General features: G+C 57.8%; 1 protein-coding gene across 3 annotated transcripts; it reads left to right on the top strand.

Annotated features, from left to right (window-relative positions):
* Window positions 1-5,946: 5,946 nt before the first annotated feature.
* TRIM3 (tripartite motif containing 3) lies at window positions 5,947-15,721 on the top strand. 3 transcript variants are annotated; one of them, XM_063306078.1, is made up of 12 exons: window positions 5,947-6,046; window positions 6,890-7,064; window positions 9,711-9,951; window positions 10,269-10,420; window positions 10,535-10,715; window positions 10,927-11,650; window positions 11,751-11,854; window positions 11,939-12,106; window positions 12,789-12,957; window positions 13,049-13,119; window positions 13,586-13,726; window positions 14,468-15,721. In XM_063306078.1, the coding sequence occupies exons 2-12, from the start codon at window positions 6,934-6,936 to the stop codon at window positions 14,618-14,620; spliced, it is 2,235 nt and encodes a 744-aa protein (XP_063162148.1). In that variant the 5' UTR covers window positions 5,947-6,046; window positions 6,890-6,933; the 3' UTR covers window positions 14,621-15,721. The 3 variants fall into 3 exon arrangements, with proteins under 3 accessions (XP_063162148.1, XP_063162149.1, XP_063162150.1); XM_063306079.1 differs by lacking the exon at window positions 5,947-6,046 and adding an exon at window positions 6,388-6,464; XM_063306080.1 differs by lacking the exons at window positions 5,947-6,046; window positions 6,890-7,064 and adding an exon at window positions 7,405-7,492.
* The last annotated feature ends 3,862 nt before the right edge of the window (window positions 15,722-19,583 follow it).

Below are 19,583 nucleotides of genomic sequence, written 5' to 3'. Positions count from 1 at the left end.
CTTGCTGCTGGTTGTCCTCTTCATTTTCTTTCCACCTTTCCCAGCCTTCTCCAGAGAGCTGGGTCTTCACATATGTCCAGCATAGGATAATTTCAGTCTGATCGTTAGTGCCTCAAGTAGGAACTCTGGGTTGATTTGTTCAGTGAACCATTTGTTTGTTTTTTGGGCTTTCCATGGTATTCTCAGAAGACCAACCCTAACCCCTTCTCAATTATCCATCATGCATCGACAATAGTGCCACAGGTTCCCCAGCCTTTTCTAAAGCCAGCTTCATCTGGCATCTCTTTTTCCATGTAGGGTTCTAATTTGCATTGGGTGATCCTAAGCATTTTGTTAGTATGTGAAATTAAGGACATTGTGTAATAGTTTGCACCCTCTGTTAAGTCTCCTGTTTTTGGTATTGAGATGTAGATTGACCTCTTCCAATCTGTGGGTCACTGTGTGGTACTCCAGATTTGCCTGCAAAGCTTGGTTAGAACCTTGACTGGTTCTTCTTCTGTTGCTTGCTGTATTTCAGTGGGTGTTCCATCAGTTCCTGTAGCCTTCTGGAGTGCTGATCTAACTTCATCTTCTAGGACTAGAGGTTCTTGTAAGTAAGGAATATCTTCTGAAGTGTCTTGGATGTTGATATCTCTCCTGTACAGTATTTCAGTATACTCCTTCCATCTTTGTTTGATCTTCTTTGAATCCGTTACTATCTGTCCATTGGTGTCCTTCAATGTATCAATTCAAGATTGGTACTTCCTTCTGAATTCAGAGATCTTTTGGAAGACTTCCCTTGTTTTTCCATGTCTGTTTCCATCTTCAATGTCTGTATAGATGTTGTTTTAATACTGCTTCCTGTCTCTTCTAACAGCTGTCCGAAACTCTTCGTTAAGTTCCTTTCTGAGATGTTTGTCTTTCTTGGCTTTGGCTTCTCTTCTTGGCAATTTCCACAATTTGTTCTGATCTCCAATTTGCTTTCTTCTCTTTCTTCATTATTGGCGGACTCTTTTCACATTTATGCTTAACAACATCTTTAAGTTCATTCCACAGTTCCTCTGGTTCTCTATCAATGAGTTTCAGGACTTCAAAGCAATTCCTGATGTTCTCATTGAAAATTGTGAGTATTTATCCTATTGTGAAAATTGCTTGACTTGCTTCTTCTTTAGCTTAACGTGGACCCTGCACATGAGCAGTTCGTGATCTGTTCCACAGTCGGCACTTGGCCATGTCTTTGAGGCTATAATTGAGCTCCTCTACCTCCTGTTAGCAATAATACGGCCAATTTGATTTCTGTGTACTCTGTCTAGTGATGCCCATGTATAAAGGCATTGTTTTGGTTGTTTGAAGACAGTGTTAGCTATGAATAATTCATGGGAGTGGCAGAAATTGATACGTCAGTCTCCTGCTTCGTTTCCATTTCCTAAGCCATGCAATCCAAATATGTTTTCTCCTTTAATGTTTCCAACTTTGGCATTCCAGTCTCTGATCACAAGCAGCACATCTTGCTTGCATGTTTTGTCGATTTCAAATTGAACTCGATTATAAAACTCATCCTCTTCTTCTGCATCAGTGGTGGCAGCATAAATTTGGATAATCTTCATATTAAAGGATTATCAACAAAGTCTAACTGATATTATTTGGTTATTGATTGCATTATAGCCCAGTACCATTCTTGCTATACTCTTCCTAACTATGAAATCAATGCTCTCCCTTCTTTGTTTTTCATGTCCTGAGTAGGAAACATTGTGACCTTCGGACTGCATGTCCAATTCCTGTCCATTTCAATTTGCTGATGCCTAAGATGTCAATTTATAGTCATTATATTTCATCTTTCACTATGTGGAGCTTTCCTGTGTTCATGCTGGCTGCTATCGCTCCCTGCGAGCGACCTACATCATGAGAAGCAGGGACCCACAAAGAAACCGGAAAGGGGCAGGGTCTTGCCATGGATCCCCTTCCACAGCCAGGGCTGACAACATTTTCCCTGGTGATCTTTCAACTAAATCCAAACAAACTCTTATCAGGAGTGCAATAAATTGTAGGGCTATTTTTGCATAAGAGGCCCCATGCCAACAGATTCACAGGAGTGTAGTCACTGAGCAGAAAGGCCTATTTGGCAATAAGAGAATCAAGCTGTATTAGGACAGGTTCCATAAGATGGTGAGGAGGTATATTTCTCCCCTGCTAACCACATGGACCAGTGCCCCAGAAGCAGCAAGATCTGGGAAGTAAGAAGTTGGCAAGGTGTGGGATAAGTCGCACCAGTGTCCATCATCAATGAAACATCTTGGCACAAGCAGGAGAGCCAGACTGGTCCACAGGCGGAAATCACACTCTTGGCTAGAAGAATGGTGATCCCAGCTGCCCTGGCAGGAAAGGGGGTGGGGCTGAAATTTCCCTCAGGTAGATCAGTGAAGGGAGACCTCGGAGATTGTCGCTGAGGGCACATCTGCATTTAAAACGGGGTTGTGAATAAGGTGCTTAAGCTGAGGACAATTTGCTCTCCATTGTCCGTCCTCAAGGCAGGGAAAAAACAGAATCAGAAACATGGGAAACTCTAGGGGTGTCCAGCAATGTTAACACTTTTTCTGTATCTGCTTCCCCTCCCACCTCCCTCTAAGTTGCTTTGGATGTGCATCTTCCAAACAAAAATGTAGATACTGCAAAACTTTAAGGACAAAAGTTCCATCAAGTGGGAATTGGGACCCAGGGCTTGCTGCAGAGGCTAAGTCACTCTGTGTCCCCAGACATCCCACTTCTAATAAATTTGTACGAGAATTTCCAGAATTTCCAGGAGTTCGTTTCGGACCAGAGAGCAGCACACAATCCCAGCGAGGCACAAACTGGTTTATTTTAGCATCGGAGGCAACAGACAAGCCTAAACCGAGTGGGGATGCAACTGCCCCACAGGATGAAGACTTGTGCAACTTACGTGCATTTAGGAAGTGCAGCAAATGTGTGATTGGGTTATTGTGTGATTGGGTTATTGCATGGGTGTGTGCATGAGGGCAGAATGGTGAGGGAATAAGGATGAACATGATGACTTTTTGAGTTGAACGGTGGGGTGTGTGTGTGTGTCTAAGAATGTGTCCGTTAAGATGTTCCTTTTTCTGGGTATTCCCCAGCGCCCTCGTTTCCCTGCACCTCTGCTGACCCTTCGCGCCTGATCCAGCATCCCTTTGCCTCAAAGTGCTTTGCGGCGGAGCTGACAGTGGATTTTCCTTGGAAAGTGTATTTGGGGAGGGGGGCCTTCTGCTGGCCTAACTTGATGCCATATTTCCTCCTTCACATACAAAGTCTTCAGGCTCCAAATGGTTTGAGACCCGGAGGGGTGAGGGAATACCCCTTCGGCAGCAGCCTGCTCAGGTTTTTTATTCAGTCATGGGTTCTGCTTCAGAAGGTCTATCAGTACAATGTGCTGTATGCATGTTTAGAGTTTTATTTGTACTTTGTTGCACCCTGTCCTCCAGTGGAAAATGGGGTGCTGCGGGTTAAACCGCTGAGCTGCTGAGCTTGCCGATTGGAAGGTCGGCGGTTCGAATCCGAGTGATGGGGTGAGCTCCCGTTGCTAGTCCCAGCTCCTGCCAACCTAGCAGTTCGAAAACATGCAAATGTGAGTAGATTAATAGGTACCGCTTCGGCGGGCAGGTAACGGCGTTCCGTGTAGTCATGCCGGCCACATGACCACGGAAGTGTCTACGGACAAACGCCGGCTCTTCGGCTTTGAAACGGAGATGAGAACTGCCCCCTAGAGTCGAACACGACTGGACTTAATGTCAAGGGAAACCTTTACCTTTACCTTCACTAGGTAGAAAATAAGTAAGGTTCTCTGGGAGAGGGGTGCTTCTTGCGGTCTCTCAGGAAGACTTGGAATGCTGCAGGACCAGCATCAAGACTGAGCTGGGTGCCTCCCTGGGGGCATTGGGCACCCCATGGCTTCAAGGGCTCTCTTTGCATTGAGGCTCCAAGAACAACCCCGTTCTTTGGGCCAAGGACTGCTGGGGGCCTGGGTCCTCCCTTCTGGCCTCCCAAAAAGTCCTTTGCTTGAGCCAGCGCTCTTGGCTGGGAAATTGAGGGCTCTGTTCCTGGCTTGGGGGCTTTGGAAAAGGCATTGCACTGAGGCTGGGTGCTTATGATGGGGCCAGCAGCTGCTCAGCTGCTGGGTGGAGGCTTCATGCCAGGCTTGGGGAAAGACGGCCCGGATCTGCTGCCAGCACAGCCCCAGCAGCTGCTCCTGTGCCTTGCCTCAGCAATTTGTGAAGTGTGAGGTGAGAGAATGACACTGTCTGGGGCTGGCCCAGGAAGCCTCTGTCGTGCGCTCACTCTTCTGCATGGCAGCAGTCTGCCTCTTCTGAAGAGGGAAGTCAGGAATCCTAGCCATTTACTCTGACTGCATGAGCTATCAGGAAAAAATGAGTATTGGTGGGAGGGGTGACGCCTCCATCCTTCCAAGAAAGAGGGCTCACAGTTCATACCTGTGTGTAACATTTCAAGCGTGCTGTGAACCCCTCTCTCTCTCTCCCTAAAGCAGGTATTCCAAGGGCTCCCAATGCTCTTTGAAAGGCCCCCAAAGAATGCACGTAAACACCTAGACCCAGACAGAGGCATCCCTGTGATGCACGTAAACACCTAGACCCAGACAGAGGCATCCCTTACCTTGATATTGCATGGTAAGTTGACAGTACTGTCCCTGGCAGGACATGCTTCTGACTGTGGGGCACCTGGGGGTCTGCAGGGGAGGGGGTGGATGGACAGAGAACTGTCTGGAGCAAGGGAAGCAACCCTGCCACCCCCACCCCTGACCTGGCGTGTAGCAGTCCGCAGGGATGGGCGGAGCATGCCCTCAGGCTGGGACCTATCTGGCGAAACTGCCCAGGCAGGGTGGCAGGGCCAGATGGGCTCAGTTTCTGCCACCCTTGCTGAAAGCAGGTTCCTGATGCTCATGAGGCTGGCAGAGACTGGCTGCAGTGGCTCGAAGTCAGGAGAGCCATCATTCCCAGCCCCCTTGTGCTGGGAGTGGAGCAGGTACCGGGCTCAGGGGACCGGGCTCAGATCCTAGGGGAGGGGGGCTTGGGAGACATTTTGTGAGCAAAGAGGTGCATCTCTCCTATGCCCCCTGCTCACAGGCGCTGGGATTGTGTGTGATGTGTGCCTTCCTCGGGGGCTGAAAGGACATACCCGTCGGGTTGCTGACAAAGATGCCAGCGGCCATTGGGTGGCCTTAAAGGAGGGCATTGCCAGGGGCTCCCTGGGAGGGGCAGGGCTCCTTGGCGCACATGGCATGTGTGCTTGTGGGTGGGCTGGGGGTTATCTCGTCCCATTCAGTCTGCCTGGAGCAGGTGTCCCAAATCTGCTGCCAGCGGGGACCGGGCCCAACAGTCCTGCTTGGCGGGTCCGACAAGGGCGGGAGAACAAGGCCTCCAAGGACGCCCCCCCCCCCGCGCGCCTCCCCAGGAGGAGGCCGGGGGAGAAGCTCCTGCCCCGCCACGCCCCTGCTGCTCCGCGGTACCCTCTGCCCAGATGCAGTTCCCATGGCAACCGCCCTGCCTCGGGCTGAGGAACGGCCTTTCCCCTGCGCTCGCTGGGCCGCCTCCGAGGCGGGAGCGGTCCACCCCTCTCCGCGGCGCCCGCCCGCTTCTCCCCGCTCGGGCACTGCGGAGAAGCCGCAGCTGCTGCAGCTCTAAAGCGGGCTCGGCGGGCGCGACCATTCCGCGGCGGCGGCGGGGGAGCGAGGCGGGGCAGGGCGACCGGCCCGCCCACTCAGCGGCCGAGCGAGCCTCGGGCTCCGCGAGAGGGACGGGCGAGGGGCGGGACCCGGCGCCCGGGCTGGCTGCGGAGGCGCCGCGAGGCATTCCGGCCCCCGCCCTCTGCCGCCGCCAGCAGTGGTACGCTCCGGCCCCATCAGCAGAGGGGATGCGGTGAGCCAGCCCAGCCCAGCCCAGCCCAGCCCGCTCGGAGCGCCTGCCGCCACCGGGAGCGGCATCGCGGCCGCAGAGGGAGATGCGGGCTCCGGCCGCCGCCCGCCGCCCTCGCTGACGCCCCTCGCCAAGCAGCGGTTGCGGTGAGAGGAGCCGCGGGGGTGGGGGCGCGCAGGTCCGGCCGCTTCCCGGGCTGGAGGGCGGGCGCGCCAGGCACCGATCCCCGCCCAGCCGCGCCGGGCGGGCGGTCCGGAGGTGCGCTTAGGCGGGCCAGCCGTCCGTCCGTCTCCCGTCTTTGCAGAAGGGTGTGGGGGGCGCCCCTGACTCCAAGGAGCGCCCACAGCGGCGCCGGGGTGCACCCCCCGCCCGGTCCAGATGCCTGGCCCCCGTCCGCGCCGCGGACTTCCTCGCGCCTGGCTTTCGCCGCTGCCCTTCCTTTCCCTCAAGGGAAGGGGAGGAGCCGCCTCCAGCCTCCTGGCCCGGCGCGCACGGCCAGCCGGCTGGCCGCCCTGAAAGGCCGGAAGCCCCCGGGGCGCGGCGCAGGCTGCCGAGAGCCGGCCGGTGAGCGGCGGCGGTGGCCCTACCTGCTTTTCTTGGAGGGGGCGGCCGATCGCGCCTGCTAAAACGGCGCCCGCGCACGGGGCCCTCCTGTTGCCCGAGGGGCGCCCCCCCGGAGGAGCTGGCGGGCCGGGCGACCGTTGGAGGCGGAGCTCCCGCCGCCGAAGGGGCTGCCTGTGGATCGGCTGCGTTCGCTCGGCGTTTCCCTGGCCGGGCTGCGGGGCTCCGTCCGAGCGCGCGGGGCGCCAGCTGGCACGGGGGCCGAGCTGTGCTGTGCAGCGCATGCTCACTCGGGGCCGATGCGGCTCCGGCGCCCGCTCTGGCCCCTCTTCTGAGAAGAAGCCAGGTGGAGGGCCCTGCTGGCCTCCCTCTACCCCACTCCAGCAGGGCAGAGGTCCAGAGTGCCACCTTGTGTCTCTCCTGGGTAGACGAGCAGCGAAGGGTGCCCCGGCAGCCACGAGCAGCCCTCACCATGGCGAAGCGGGAGTCCAGCTCCAGCCCGGTAGTGAGGCAGATCGACAAGCAGTTCCTAGTGTGCAGCATCTGTCTGGACCGCTATCATAACCCCAAGGTGTTGCCATGTCTTCACACCTTCTGTGAGAGGTGAGAGCTGCCTCCCCCCACCGTCTGCCTGTGGCCTGGGGGTGTAACAGCCTGCCTGGGCCCTCCCTGGGGTTCCATGTGCCTGTTGGAGCCCTGTCAATGATGCTTCTCCTCATTCCCCCACTGCAGGTCCTCTCCCCGCCCCTGGACTTGCGGGAGCCCCAGTGGCCTGCAGTCCTGATGGGGTTGATGCGGTCTGTCAGGGACTTAATCATTGGTAGAAATAGCTGGACTGTGGCTGTGCTGCAGGCTCTGTGGGGTCTTGATATCCTAGGAAGAACTGTGCAAGCCAAATAGTTGGGGGTGTGAGTAGAAATCACCCAAGTGTGATTGACTGAACCACTGACCCTCCTTGCTAACTGAAAGCTGCCTGGTGAGGCACAGAGTTATTATAGGCGTCTGTGAAAACAGCGTCTGCAGTATGAGAAGTAAGAAAGCAGAAAGTTCTCCTTACTGGTGATCCCAGCAATGTACGTCTAACACTAGTTTAACCAGAGCAAATCAAATCAAAGCCGGCCTGTTTTCTTTCAGTGAAATAAGAAACTCAAGGCCTGATTAAAATATACGTGTGTGTGTGCAGACTGTTAGCCCTGCAAGGTAGTCCAGACAAAAAGCACAGCCAGGCATCCTAGCTCTTTCTTTATTGCAAGGTTACATTAAAGAATCTTGCAGGACTGAAGGACTTTCTCCCCTCCTCTCCTTTTACTCTCTGGAAAACTAGGGAAGGGGTCCCTTCTGAAACATTTCCTACACCCTCCCCCCTTCTGTGGGCAGACACACCTTTTACACATTGGTTGTCCAGTCTGCGGCTCTCCCTCCCGTCTCCCAAGGTCGTTCCCACAGACCATTACGCAGACAGACCGACTCACCTGCCTGCACAAGGTCCCACAAATGCAGGACGCTCCCCCCTTGGTGTGTCTCTTGGAGCTTGCTGCTCTCGCAAATCCTGCTCCTGGCCCGGAAGCGATGCGTGTTTAGTGTCCCCACGGGGCCCTTTGAGTGTAACCGATCTTTGGGCAGCCTTGTCTCCGACTGTTGAAGGGCAGTGCTTGGCAGAGAATGGGTGGCCAGCCCTTTGGTTGGAGAAGCTCTTGGCTGTGGGCTTCAAGAGTATTTTAGCATACAGCTCTGTCGAAACCCCTCCATCAGGTAAAAGGGTTCCCATTCTGTTTCTGCCCCACCACCCCAGGGGGCTGGGCCCAGGGCCTTTCCAAGGAGAGGCCGTTCCCCTGGTGCTCCCACCAGATCTCTCTCATTCTTCCCCAGAGAATGACCTTGCTAGCCCCCTCTCCTGCACCACTGGCTTTTCCAGAATGGCCTCCCCATCCCAGCAGTGGGGGGGGGGGGTGAGGGAGGACTGGAGGCTGCCTTCCTCTCCCATTGCAGTCCTGCATTGGGCAATGGTTCTCCCTTGGCTTGCTGGATCTTGGCCACCCAGCTGGAGCTCATTTCTCTCCATTTTTAACAGCTGCCTGTCAAATAATTCCCACCACCCACCCCAGGGCCTGTCTTCAAATAGTTAATAGCTCTTCTCTTAACTGTTCAAAGATGCTGACCTTTGGAAGGGGATGTCTCCATTCTCCTGTACTTTTGACTGCATTGGTGGTATCGTTTCTGTCTTCACCCCCACCCCTGCAACACCCCTTCTGGATTTTCCCAGGCAGAATTTGCTAGAAACTCCACTGTTCCCCGCAATTTGCCTAAGCAATGCTAGTCCCTTTTGAGTCGGCTTCAGCCTCGCTCCCCACTGGCTCTGAACCCTTTCCTAAGAACATGTCCCAGTTAGACTGATGCTGAGGGTGGGCCACCTAGGAGCCACCCCACAGCACAGCCCTCCGCCAAGGGATTCTGCCCACAGAGTTGCTTAAAAACATCTGCTCCAGCACTGGGGCCTTGCTCAGCCTGTGCCCTCCGCTTTGAGGTCGCTCCCCTGCTGCTCGGGCTGCCCTTGGCCCTTGGGGCAATGGGGCTCTCCTCCCCGCACAAAGGGCTGCCCAGCTGACATCATGTTGGCCCCTGCTTCAGGCGGCTGAGAACAGCCAAAGGGTTTCTGTTTCTATAGAGTTTGCAGAGATACTTATGTGCAGATAAGGGCTCTTTACTATGGCTTTTTTTTGGTATAATTTTTATGTGTATTTGTTGAACCACTGCAAGTCCAGCTGATTGTCTGGGTGCAAATAAATATAGCATCTCCTGAGCAGAATAATAGAATAAATGGTCACTGCTCCAATCCTCTGCCGGGTGTGGAGTGACCTTGTGGACGGACACCTTTCTCTGCCCCCAAAGTGGTAGCCTCGTTAGAGGCGGCTGTATAGGCAAGAAAGAGGAATCCGTGCCAGAGGTGGGGCTGAATGTGTGGCCAGGGTTGAGGTGGGTGGGCCGGACCGCGGCAGACTGGGGAGGCTCATCTGAAACCTCTGGCTCCCATGGTTGGTTGGGGCAGGAGGCCGGCTGAAAGAGCAGAAGCCCTAGTCGAGGGCGTGGCGAAAAGAGCCTGGTGCTTGAATGCTCCTCCTGACGCTCGTTGGCACACCCAGTGCTTGTCCCCCTCTTCTGTCCAGCTCTGTCCCCGCCTGCCTGGCTGCCAGCCCTCTGCCAAGGGCTCTGGGCTGCCCCACCTGACTCACCTCTTGCCCCCTTGGCCAGGTGTCTTCAGAACTACATCCCGCCCCAGAGCCTGACCCTCTCCTGTCCCGTGTGCCGTCAGACCTCCATCCTCCCCGAAAAGGGTGTGGCCGCCCTCCAGAACAACTTTTTCATCACCAACCTCATGGAAGTGCTCCAGCGCCAGCCCGACAGTGCCAGCCACGAGGACGCCATTGCCATGCTGGATTCGGTCAGCGCGGTGCCTGGCAAGCCGCTCTCCTGCCCCAATCATGAGGGGAAGGTGTGTGCCGGGCTCACACTAGTGGGGAGGAAGAGAGGAGGGACAGAGCAGCAGGCCTCGGCTGCTGGGCTTTGGTGAGGGGGGATCCCCCCTTTGCCCCTCATGCCCAGAGGCCTTCCCTGGCCAGCAGGGGGCGCTCCACGTCTCGGCTTTCTTTTTCAGAACCAGGGGGCTTCCTTTGTGCAGAGACGGGGGGTCTGCCCTGGGACCAGGCCCTCCTCGAGGCAGCCATGCTGGCTGGGGAATGGGGTCCCTTAGGGTTCTGCTCCAGCACAGCACATGGGCCAAGGCTTACCTGCTTCCCCATCTGCCCCCAGACCATGGAGTACTACTGCGAGGCCTGTGAGACCGCCATGTGCCACGAGTGCACAGTGGGCGAGCACCGGGAACATGTGACCGTGCCCTTGCGGGATGTGGTGGAGCAACACAAGGCCTCGCTGCGCCAGCAGCTGGATGCCATCAAGAGCCGGTATCACACTGGGCGGGCTGGCTGCAGCTGGGGGGCCTGCAAAGGGGGGCTCAGTAGGGGGGGCTGCCACTCTGCTGCATACCTGGGCTCCTGAGGGACCCCCTTGCCTTCCAGCCTGCCGCAGTTGGCCGCAGCCATGGAACTTGTGTCCGAGATCAGCCAGCAGCTGGCGGAGCGCAAGAACGATGCTGTGGCTGAAATTGGGACCACCTTTGCCGAGCTGGAGAAGGCTCTGGGGCAGCGTAAGGGGCTGCTGGTCCGGGACCTGGAGGCCCTCTGTGCGGCCAAGCAAAAGGTACTCCCAGAGCCCTTTCCATGGCTGAGGCTCCTCCTGGTGCCCTTGGGTGGCCAGCCAGGGGCGAAGCCTCCCAGGCCATGGTGCGGGGTGGCAGGGGGAGGACATAGCTCACCAGCTCCGACCTTGCCAGGCCCGCTCTGCCATCCCTCCTAACCCCACAGGGGTCTGCTGGGCAGGGCCAAGCAGTCTCCCTCCCTCGCTCGTGCAGGTGCTGCAGGCCCAGCTGGAAGTCCTGCGCCGAGGCCAGGAGAACATCCTCAGCAGCTGCAGCTTCACCGAGCAGGCGCTGGACCACGGCTCGGAGACAGAGGTGCTGCTGGTAAAGAAGCAGATGAGCGAGCGGCTGAGCGAGCTGGCGAGTCGCGAGTTCCCGGAGCAGCCCCACGAGAATGCCCAGGTGGACTACGTGGTGGAGACAGAGGGCGTGCGCAAGTCCATCCTCAATCTGGGTGTGCTGCTCACCACCAGTGCTATTGCCCACAAGACCGTGGCAACGGGGGAAGGCCTCCGCCACGCTGTGGTGGGCCAGGCAGCCTCACTGACCATCACTACCAAGGATAAGGATGGGGAGCTGGTGCGCAATGGCAGTGCCTGCCTGCGGGCTGAGGTGCTGGCTCCTGATGGCTGCGCCCTGGAGCACGAGGTGCAGGACAACAAGAACGGCACCTATGAACTGCTCTATGCCCCACGCCAGGAGGGCGACCACGTCCTCTCCATCTGCCTCTATGGGCAGCCCATCCGAGGCAGCCCCTTCAGAGTCAAGGCTGTCAAGGCCTCCGACGTGCCCCCCTCCCCAGATGACGTCAAGCGCCGCGTGAAGTCTCCCAGCAGCGGCCACATCCGACAAAAGGCGGTGCGCCGCCCCTCCAGCATGTACAGCAGCGGCAAGAAGAAGGAGAACCCCATTGAGGATGAGCTGATCTTCCGCGTCGGTCAGTGCCTGGAAGGGAAGGAGGGTGAAAGGGGCTCTGCAGCCACTTGCTGCACAACAGGCCCATCCTGCTCTCACCCAGGGGCACCCTGTCTTGGCAGGAAGCCGTGGCCGGGAAAAGGGAGAATTCACCAACCTGCAGGGCATTTCCACCTCGAGCAGCGGGCGCATCGTGGTGGCAGACAGCAATAACCAGTGCGTGCAGGTAGGAACACATCCTCTGTGGGCCCCCAGGGTGGCCGCCCAGGACCCCCTTCAACAGGCTCTCCCCCCTCCCCCCGTGCACCAGGTCTTCTCCAATGAGGGCCAGTTCCGCCTGCGCTTCGGCGTACGGGGACGCTCCCCTGGACAGCTGCAGCGCCCAACCGGGGTAACAGTGGACCTTAATGGTGACATCATCATCGCGGACTATGACAATCGCTGGGTCAGCATCTTCTCCCCCGAAGGCAAATTCAAGGTAAGTGTCTTGGGAGGCAGACTGGGACTTGCAGGGCTTGGGGGCTGTGTACGGGGTCACTGGTGGTGTAGGTGGCCCCCATGAACCCTAGAACAGGGAGAATGACTGCTTTGGCCTGCCCCCACCCCCACGCATTCTCCTGTTGAGAGCCCACAGATCATCATTTGCCTCTTGATATGAAGGGAGTTGTGGCAATGATAGGAAGAATAAAGGTGGCACTGGGGGAAAGTGGCTGAAAGAGGTGAGTCTGAAAGTGCCGTTACTGGGAAAGGGGGGAAGGAGGGAGCTGCAGAGGGGCAACACCTGGCTTGAGGCTCGCCTGGAGGACCTACCTGGGAACCCGCCATCTGCCTTTGTGCAACAGTAGTCCGGTCCTCTAGCTCACCCCCTTCAGATGTGTTTGATTCCCATTCTCCATGCTTGGAGGAGGGAGTGGATGATGGGGGCTGCACCGCAACCACTCTGGAGGGCATCCTGTTGGGGAACGTTGGTCTACTGATTGGCTGCAGTCGGGACTGGGGTAGGCCGCACTGCCCTTCTGCCTGATCCTTCCTCTAAAGGGAAGGGACTGGCTGCCAGGTGAGGGGTCAGTAGGGTCTGCCTCTGGGGCTGACCTCTGCATGAGAGTGCCCTGGAGCTGGTACGTGCCTGTATGCCTTTCCCAAGCTTGCCTTCTCCCCAGACCAAGATTGGAGCTGGCCGCTTGATGGGCCCCAAGGGCGTGGCGGTGGACCGCAATGGGCACATAATTGTGGTGGATAACAAGGCGTGCTGCGTCTTCATCTTCCAATCCAACGGAAAGCTGGTAGCCAAGTTTGGGAGCCGCGGCACATCGGAGCGCCAGTTTGCAGGTACCCTCCACGGTTCCTCTCCTTTGCCGCAGATCCGGCTGGGAAGGGCTGGGTGGTGTTCTTTCCAACTTCCCTTGTTTCCTTTGCTCAGGGCCACACTTTGTCGCTGTCAACAACAAGAACGAGATTGTGGTGACTGACTTCCACAACCACTCTGTGAAGGTGAGGGGTGGCCCAGCCAGTTCCAGGGGATTCTGGGGAGCCGGTGTCTGCCTGAGAGCTATTTTGCGCACCATGGGAGAAAGTGTGCAGAGTTGGGGCTCCTTTCTGTTCCTTGGCTGCTCCTGTGGAACAAGGGCCCTGCCCCCCAGGCCCCCCGGAGTGCTTCCCCTGCCTCCAGGAGAAGTGTTCCAAGGCTGAGGCAGGCCCCAGCTTGGCAAGGGAGGGAGACGGAGTGGGGGTCCCTGTAAAGCATAGAGGCCCTTGCCCGCCGGAGGGCACTTCCCCTGTATTTGAGCCAAGCAGCTCAAGGGCTGGGCACAGAGCCTCCTGTGCCAGATGCAAGTGCGGGTCCTTGCACCAGAACCCACCCACCTGCTCTGCAGGCGGTTGCTCTCCTCCTCCTCCCCCTCCTCACTGGGCAGGGACTGTGAGGGCCCCGCCAAGCCGCCTCTCCCCCCTCCCTCAGGTCTACAGTGCTGATGGAGAGTTTCTCTTCAAGTTTGGCTCCCATGGTGAGGGGAATGGGCAGTTCAATGCCCCGACGGGTGTGGCTGTGGATTCCAATGGGAACATCATCGTGGCCGACTGGGGCAACAGCCGGATCCAGGTGTTTTGGTGGGAGCTGGTAGTGCTGGGAACTCTGCCAGGTGGATGGTGGAAGTGCAGGGGGGCCCTCCGCCCCGGCCCTAAGGCCTGCTGGTGGCACGGGTGCGGGCTCCAGGCCAGCAACCTCCCTGAGTTTCTACCAGAGTCCAGGCTGAGGAAAACGGAGGCTGGCTGGCACCGAGCCCCATCTCTCTTTCAGGCCCTCCTTGGGGTTCAGCTACTGGGGCAGAGGGGTCCCCCTGATACGGCAGCTGCAGCCTCTTTCCAGTGTCATGCGGGGCAGCAGGGATGAAGGCAGTGGTCCCCCGTAGGGCCCCTCCCCTTCCCAGGGACCTGGCCCTTGGCATCCTGCTCCTGAGGGTGGCTCACCCGCTAGCATTCCTGCCATGGGGTCCTTCGTGCTGCAGCTGTTAGCGTGTGGTGCAAGCTTTCCTCCTGCCACTGCTCAGCGATGCACCCCTTCTACGAGGTGTGCCTAAGCATGTTTCTCTTAGGTGGTGGGAGAAGGGTGCGGCTGCTCCCTGGTAGGTGAGGCACCCCTAAATTGTTCTGGCTGTCCTTTCCTACCCTCTCCTGAGCCAGCCCTGTTGCTTTTGAGATGTGGCAGCCAGAAGTGTACACTACCTTCCATGGTGGGGCCACACCATTGATCTGGGCGGAGAGAAGCCTCCCGGCCCATGAGGTCAGCTGGGCTGCAGCACGGTCTCCCTCAGGGTTCATGGCCCCAATCCTCTCTTTCCAGGTTTTTGACAGCTCAGGCTCCTTCCTGTCCTACATCAATACCACCGCAGATCCACTCTACGGGCCGCAGGGCCTGGCGCTCACCTCGGACGGACATGTGGTGGTGGCCGATTCGGGCAACCACTGTTTCAAGGCTTACCGCTACCTGCAGTAACCATGGCAGGCAGGCCGGAGGGGGGGCTCTCTCGACCCTCCCAGCCAGCCTGCTGGACTGTGTGCTTGGGGGTGGGCTGGCCCTCCGTGGGGCCTCTTCCCCATGCCGGGTTGGGGGCTCTGGCAGCTGTTTGTGAAGGTGCCAATAGCCACAAAGGCAGCTATGCAGCATTGGGATTGCTTCCCGGGGGAGTGAGCATGGGTGGCCCTGCAATGTCTCCAGAGCAGGCTGCCACAAGCCTCTGACCTTTTCCACAGGGAGCAGGAGAGTCCCACGCAGGCACTGCCATGTGGCTCCTGCTTTTCTGGTGCTTGGCAGGTCTTGCCCCCCTGCCCAAGATCCCTGGAGCAGGAATCCCTTGGAGTCTCCCAGCTCTCCCCATACTGCTCCTCCCCTCGATTTTCTCTGCACTTTATCCCTGCCCAGAAAGGGGGCCAAGGCAGCCTCCCCTGCCTGGCAGCAGAAGGCCGGCCCGGCAGCCCAGCTGGCCACAGGGACAGGGTGGGTGACCCCCTCCTCACCTTGTGCAGAGCAGTCCTCGTGCTTGGCAGCTCCAGGGTTTCCACAACTGCTGCTCAACCGCTGCGCGTGCCTGTGGGGAGCAGCAAGCCCAAGGGGTGCTTCAGACCCACCTGGGGCTGCTGGACTCTTGCCTTTCCCAGGAGCTGGAGGTTGGGGCTCTGCTAAGACCCCGGGCCCCCCACCTCCCTGGCCATGGGGTGGTTGCCCCCCCCGGCTTCCATTTTCCCTACTGGGTGAGTTTCTGGAGCACAACCAGCAGTCTTTCTCGAAGACAACTCTTCCATGGAAAGACCCTCCGGCTATTCCGGCACCCTTCCCCATATGGAGCGGGGCGGGGTCCTGACCCGGGCAGCTTCTGTTCTTTGGGGGACGGGAGAGATGGGCTGCACAGAGTGGAAGAGGATGCGGCGTCCAATTTCTCCGGCTCCCCGGAAGCGCCGTCCTGCCCCAGCCCGGATCTGCAGCGAAGCAGCAGGCCCAGCTCTTCCCCGATCTGAATGAAGCCGATCTTCCTGAAGAGCGCAAAACCTGTCCTCTGTTCCTTGGGCTTTCTACACCCACTCCCCCGTTTGGCTGAGCTGAGGCAGCCACGTGCTAACAAAATCATGTAAAAATAAAGTATTCTGAAAATAATAAGCATTTCTCATGTCAGGTCCTGGGGGTGGGTGGTGCAGGGCAGGGGACAAGGGACTGGGGCCACGGCTGCTCTCCAAAGGGCCGTGCATGCCCACTGCTGCAGAGGCCAGTCGGGGGGTGCCTGAAAGCAGCTGCCACCTACAAAGCACCCCCAACCCCTGAGCAAAAACTGCACTCTTGCTGCTGGAACCCTAGGAGGATGTTGGGCTGGCACCATCTTCCCTGCTCCTGCACTCTTGGCGCCCCGCAGACTCATGAGATGGGAAGGGCCTTCTCGCTCTCACCAGATGTGCACCTTCTGCATGCACCATTGGCTGTGAAGCCATTGATTCCCCCCTTCCTCTCTTCCCAAAGATGTGCAGTTGCCTTCAAAGCCACAATTTGCTGTAGCCAGTTTCTCAGTTTAAGCCTGCTGAGTGAACAACGTGGCCGGATGACCCCCCTGAGATTCTGCCCAATTCAAAATTCCCCAGTGATGTTCTCTTGAGTTGTTTGCCCTCGTGTGTAACCTTTCCTTCCTGGTTGTCTTTTCCTGTGCTACAAAACTCTTGCTTCAAGCACCATGGTGATAACTGTGAAGTATTCCAAACACAATTTGCACACAGACTCACAGTGCTTGTTTTTTTATTCCTTTCCTGCTTGCTTTTGGCATCAATTTACTCCCCCTTCCCTCTGCCACCACACCCTGGCTTGGTTCACCAAATAAGCCACAGGTAGCTGCATTCCCACCAGTGCTTTAACTCGTTTTCCTTCGGAGCCATGAACTGCCTCCACCGGCTAGTTTGTCCCCTGCGCTGAGCCACCATGTTGCTGCCACGTTTTAACGGGGCACATCCGCAAGCCCGGGCTGAGACTGCCATTCCTTCCCATGCGTCTCCCACATGGCTGCCGCGACCGGCTTCGCGTGAGAGAATTTGCCTAATGGTCGCTCGCCTGGGCTCTGGCCTGCGGGGTAAACACGGCTGATTATGATTTATCCAATAAGCCTCAGTAAAACAACCCAACCCCGCTGCGGCTCCGCGAACAGTCAGAGTGACAGGCGGTCACCCGACTCTGCATCATTTAGGGGGCGTCAAGCGAAGAGCCTGTGGGAAATAAGACTCGGCAGACCCCCGCGGGGGGTGTGACCGCCCGCTAAGCATCCGGGCGAGGGGTCGGCACAGCCCTCCTTCGCCCGCCGCTCTGCAACCCTACCCCGGGGGCGCCAAAGGGGCCGCCCCAACCTCGCCTCGGGGGCCTTTAAGATTCGACCGAGAGGGGCGCTGCACAGCGGCATCCCGGTTTCCCCCCCTTCATTCACACCCTAGGGAAACACGTGGCGGCGGTGTCGCGGTCAGCAGCCCCCGCTCCGGCCGCCCCCAAGTTTCCCCGGTCGATGGAGCGAAGGCCGGGCTGGCTGTCGGCCCCTCGGGGCGATCCCAGCGCGGGCAGCGGGCTCCGGCCGGGAAACCCCGACCCGGCGCCCGCCCGCCCGCCAGCTGCTCTTCCCGGACGCCGGAGGCCCCTGCCCGGCCCGCGCGCGGGTTCCCTTCCTCGAGGCCAGCGGCGGCCCGGCGAGTCCCCGGAGCCCAAGCCCTGTCCTGCCCGAGGAGGCCCCGGTCCCCAGCCCCCGCTGCCTCCGGGCCAAGGGCCGCCGGTCGCCGGGACTCCCGGGGACGCTCCGACCCTGCCCGCCCTTCGGAGCGGAGCCCCCAGACAGCCGGGCCGCCCTGGCTCCTGCCCCGCGAGAGGCCGCGGAGAGGAGGGCGGTCCCGGGTCGGCCCCTCCCGGCCACCAGGCCTCCAAAGACCACCGCGGGCGCTGCCAGGCCCCCGGCCTGCCTGGCTGGCGTCACTCAGCCGCCCCGCCCCTCGCCCGGAGGGGAGGTCACGGGACGGGAAGCCCCGCCCGCGCCCTCCCGGCCTCGGCAACAGCGGCTCGATTGGCCGCGGCGCTGACGACGGAGGAGGCTTCCCAGCCGGGCGGGGCGCGCTGCTGCCCCTAGCGGCGCTGCGAGGCTCCTGCGGCCGTGCGAGGTCAGCGACGTTTCTCGGCTGTTGGTTCCAAAGATGAGCTCCGAATCCCCCGGGGTGGAAAAGGCGGGCGCGCCACATCATTCGACTTTCACAGGGACGCGTCCTCCGCTGGTTGCCCGTGTAAAAACTCAGCCGGTTCTGCAAATGCAACCCGAGCCTTGGGAAGTTGTTGGTATTTGTTTGTTCTGCTTGGGAGCAAGTCACAGAGACATCAGGTATCCATGGTAATTAACTACTTCTTAAGTGTCCAGCAAGGATGGGGAGCTCGGGCACCATTGTTCTCAGGTTAAAATGTAACCAGAGGTCAGAAAAGTGTTGCATGACCATGTATGGGAATCTGTAGTTTGAAACCTGTCCTCCGCTTCCTTGCTTGATTTGCATTTAAATAAGCCAGCTCTGCCAGAGCCTGCTCCTTGCTCGCTTCTTCTGCTTTTGGAACTCAGCAGCCTCTCTTTTTTGCTCCTTCTGAGAGCGGGAGTGTGGGTGAGCTTGTAAATACGCCTTTTTGTATTTAAGAAGCTTTTGAACCCCGTCCGGGAATCTGGATGAGCAGCTGTTTATGTTGTATGTTTTGTTTGAATACAACTTTTCTGCTGAAATGCCTAGTGTCTTCTTTCTGAACTCGTGCCAAACGCTTTCCAGCACTCTGCACATGCTGTGCAAACTCCAACTCATGCTGCAATTAGCTCCGTGTTACCGTGAGTCTGTGTTGCTCACGTGTTGAGCAGGCAAGCCCATTTCTTTCAGTCGCCGCAGCGGTGCATCCCAGGCCACATTGAGCACACCTGCTCAGCTTCCGAATTCAGCCACCGTGGCTTTTCCCCAAGGGGTTCCTTCTTCAAAGGCAACGGGGAGAGAGCGGCTCCGCAGGTTGGTGCTCCCTGTGGGTGGAAATTGCCAGATAAAATTTGGCCCAGAATGAGAAAGAAAACCACTGAAACAATGCTTCTGAGGGCCAGAGAGGGTGCTGAGGGGGTTTCTGTTCTCAGCGTTCTGAGGTTGGTGGGTGCAGCAAAGATGCTTTATTTAAAAATAAATAAATAAATGGAATGACCAGCTGCTGTGAGATATTTTATGGAAAGTGCCATATAAATGTTTTTGACTTACGACAGTTGTAGGTGGCCTCCCGCACACCCTCCTCTAGGCCTCCTTCTTGGGGGGGGGCATCCTTCCAAAATGTAGAGCTTTGGGGCTGCATTGTAGCATCTCTCCTGTGTGGCTTGCAGATCTGTATTTGGCACAATGCAATTGGGCATTGCGCTGAAACTTCTGGGAGAGCAGTGTGAATGAGCATGGCGAGTTCCCTGCGTTCTCTCCTCCTGCCTTCAGAAAGTGGCCCCATCACAGCAAATGGGGCAGGCCAAAAGGGAGTTTGGGCACACAGTGGGAAATCCCCGTTTCTGGATAAGCAGGCGGCAAACGCGGCCCTTTGGGGGAGTGGAATAGGTTGGCCACCATGGGACTTGCTTTTTGCAGTCCTGAAGAGGGTGGATTCAATGTGAAGATGATGATGCCCCCCCAATTCCTTTTCAAAGCTGCCCTTTGCAACCGTTGAAATGGGAACTCACTCCCTGCAGTGCAGAAACCTGGCTGAGAGATGAAGAACGGCTCTTGCCTCTGGGAGGAAATCAAAGAAAGTACTGGGGGTGGTAGTGGCACAGGCCGGGCTTGAGAAGAGGGCCTTTGAAAATTCCTCGGCTCCTGTGCATTGGGGTTGGAAATAGATATACTCACATCAAAGCTACGATAGGGGAGGTACAATAACTGTCACCAGGCCTCTGAAGGGTTGT

Source organism: Candoia aspera, chromosome 5 (genome assembly GCF_035149785.1).
Source record: "Candoia aspera isolate rCanAsp1 chromosome 5, rCanAsp1.hap2, whole genome shotgun sequence".
In the NCBI taxonomy this organism is placed as follows: domain Eukaryota; kingdom Metazoa; phylum Chordata; class Lepidosauria; order Squamata; family Boidae; genus Candoia; species Candoia aspera.
This window is presented reverse-complemented; position numbering and strand designations above follow the sequence as displayed.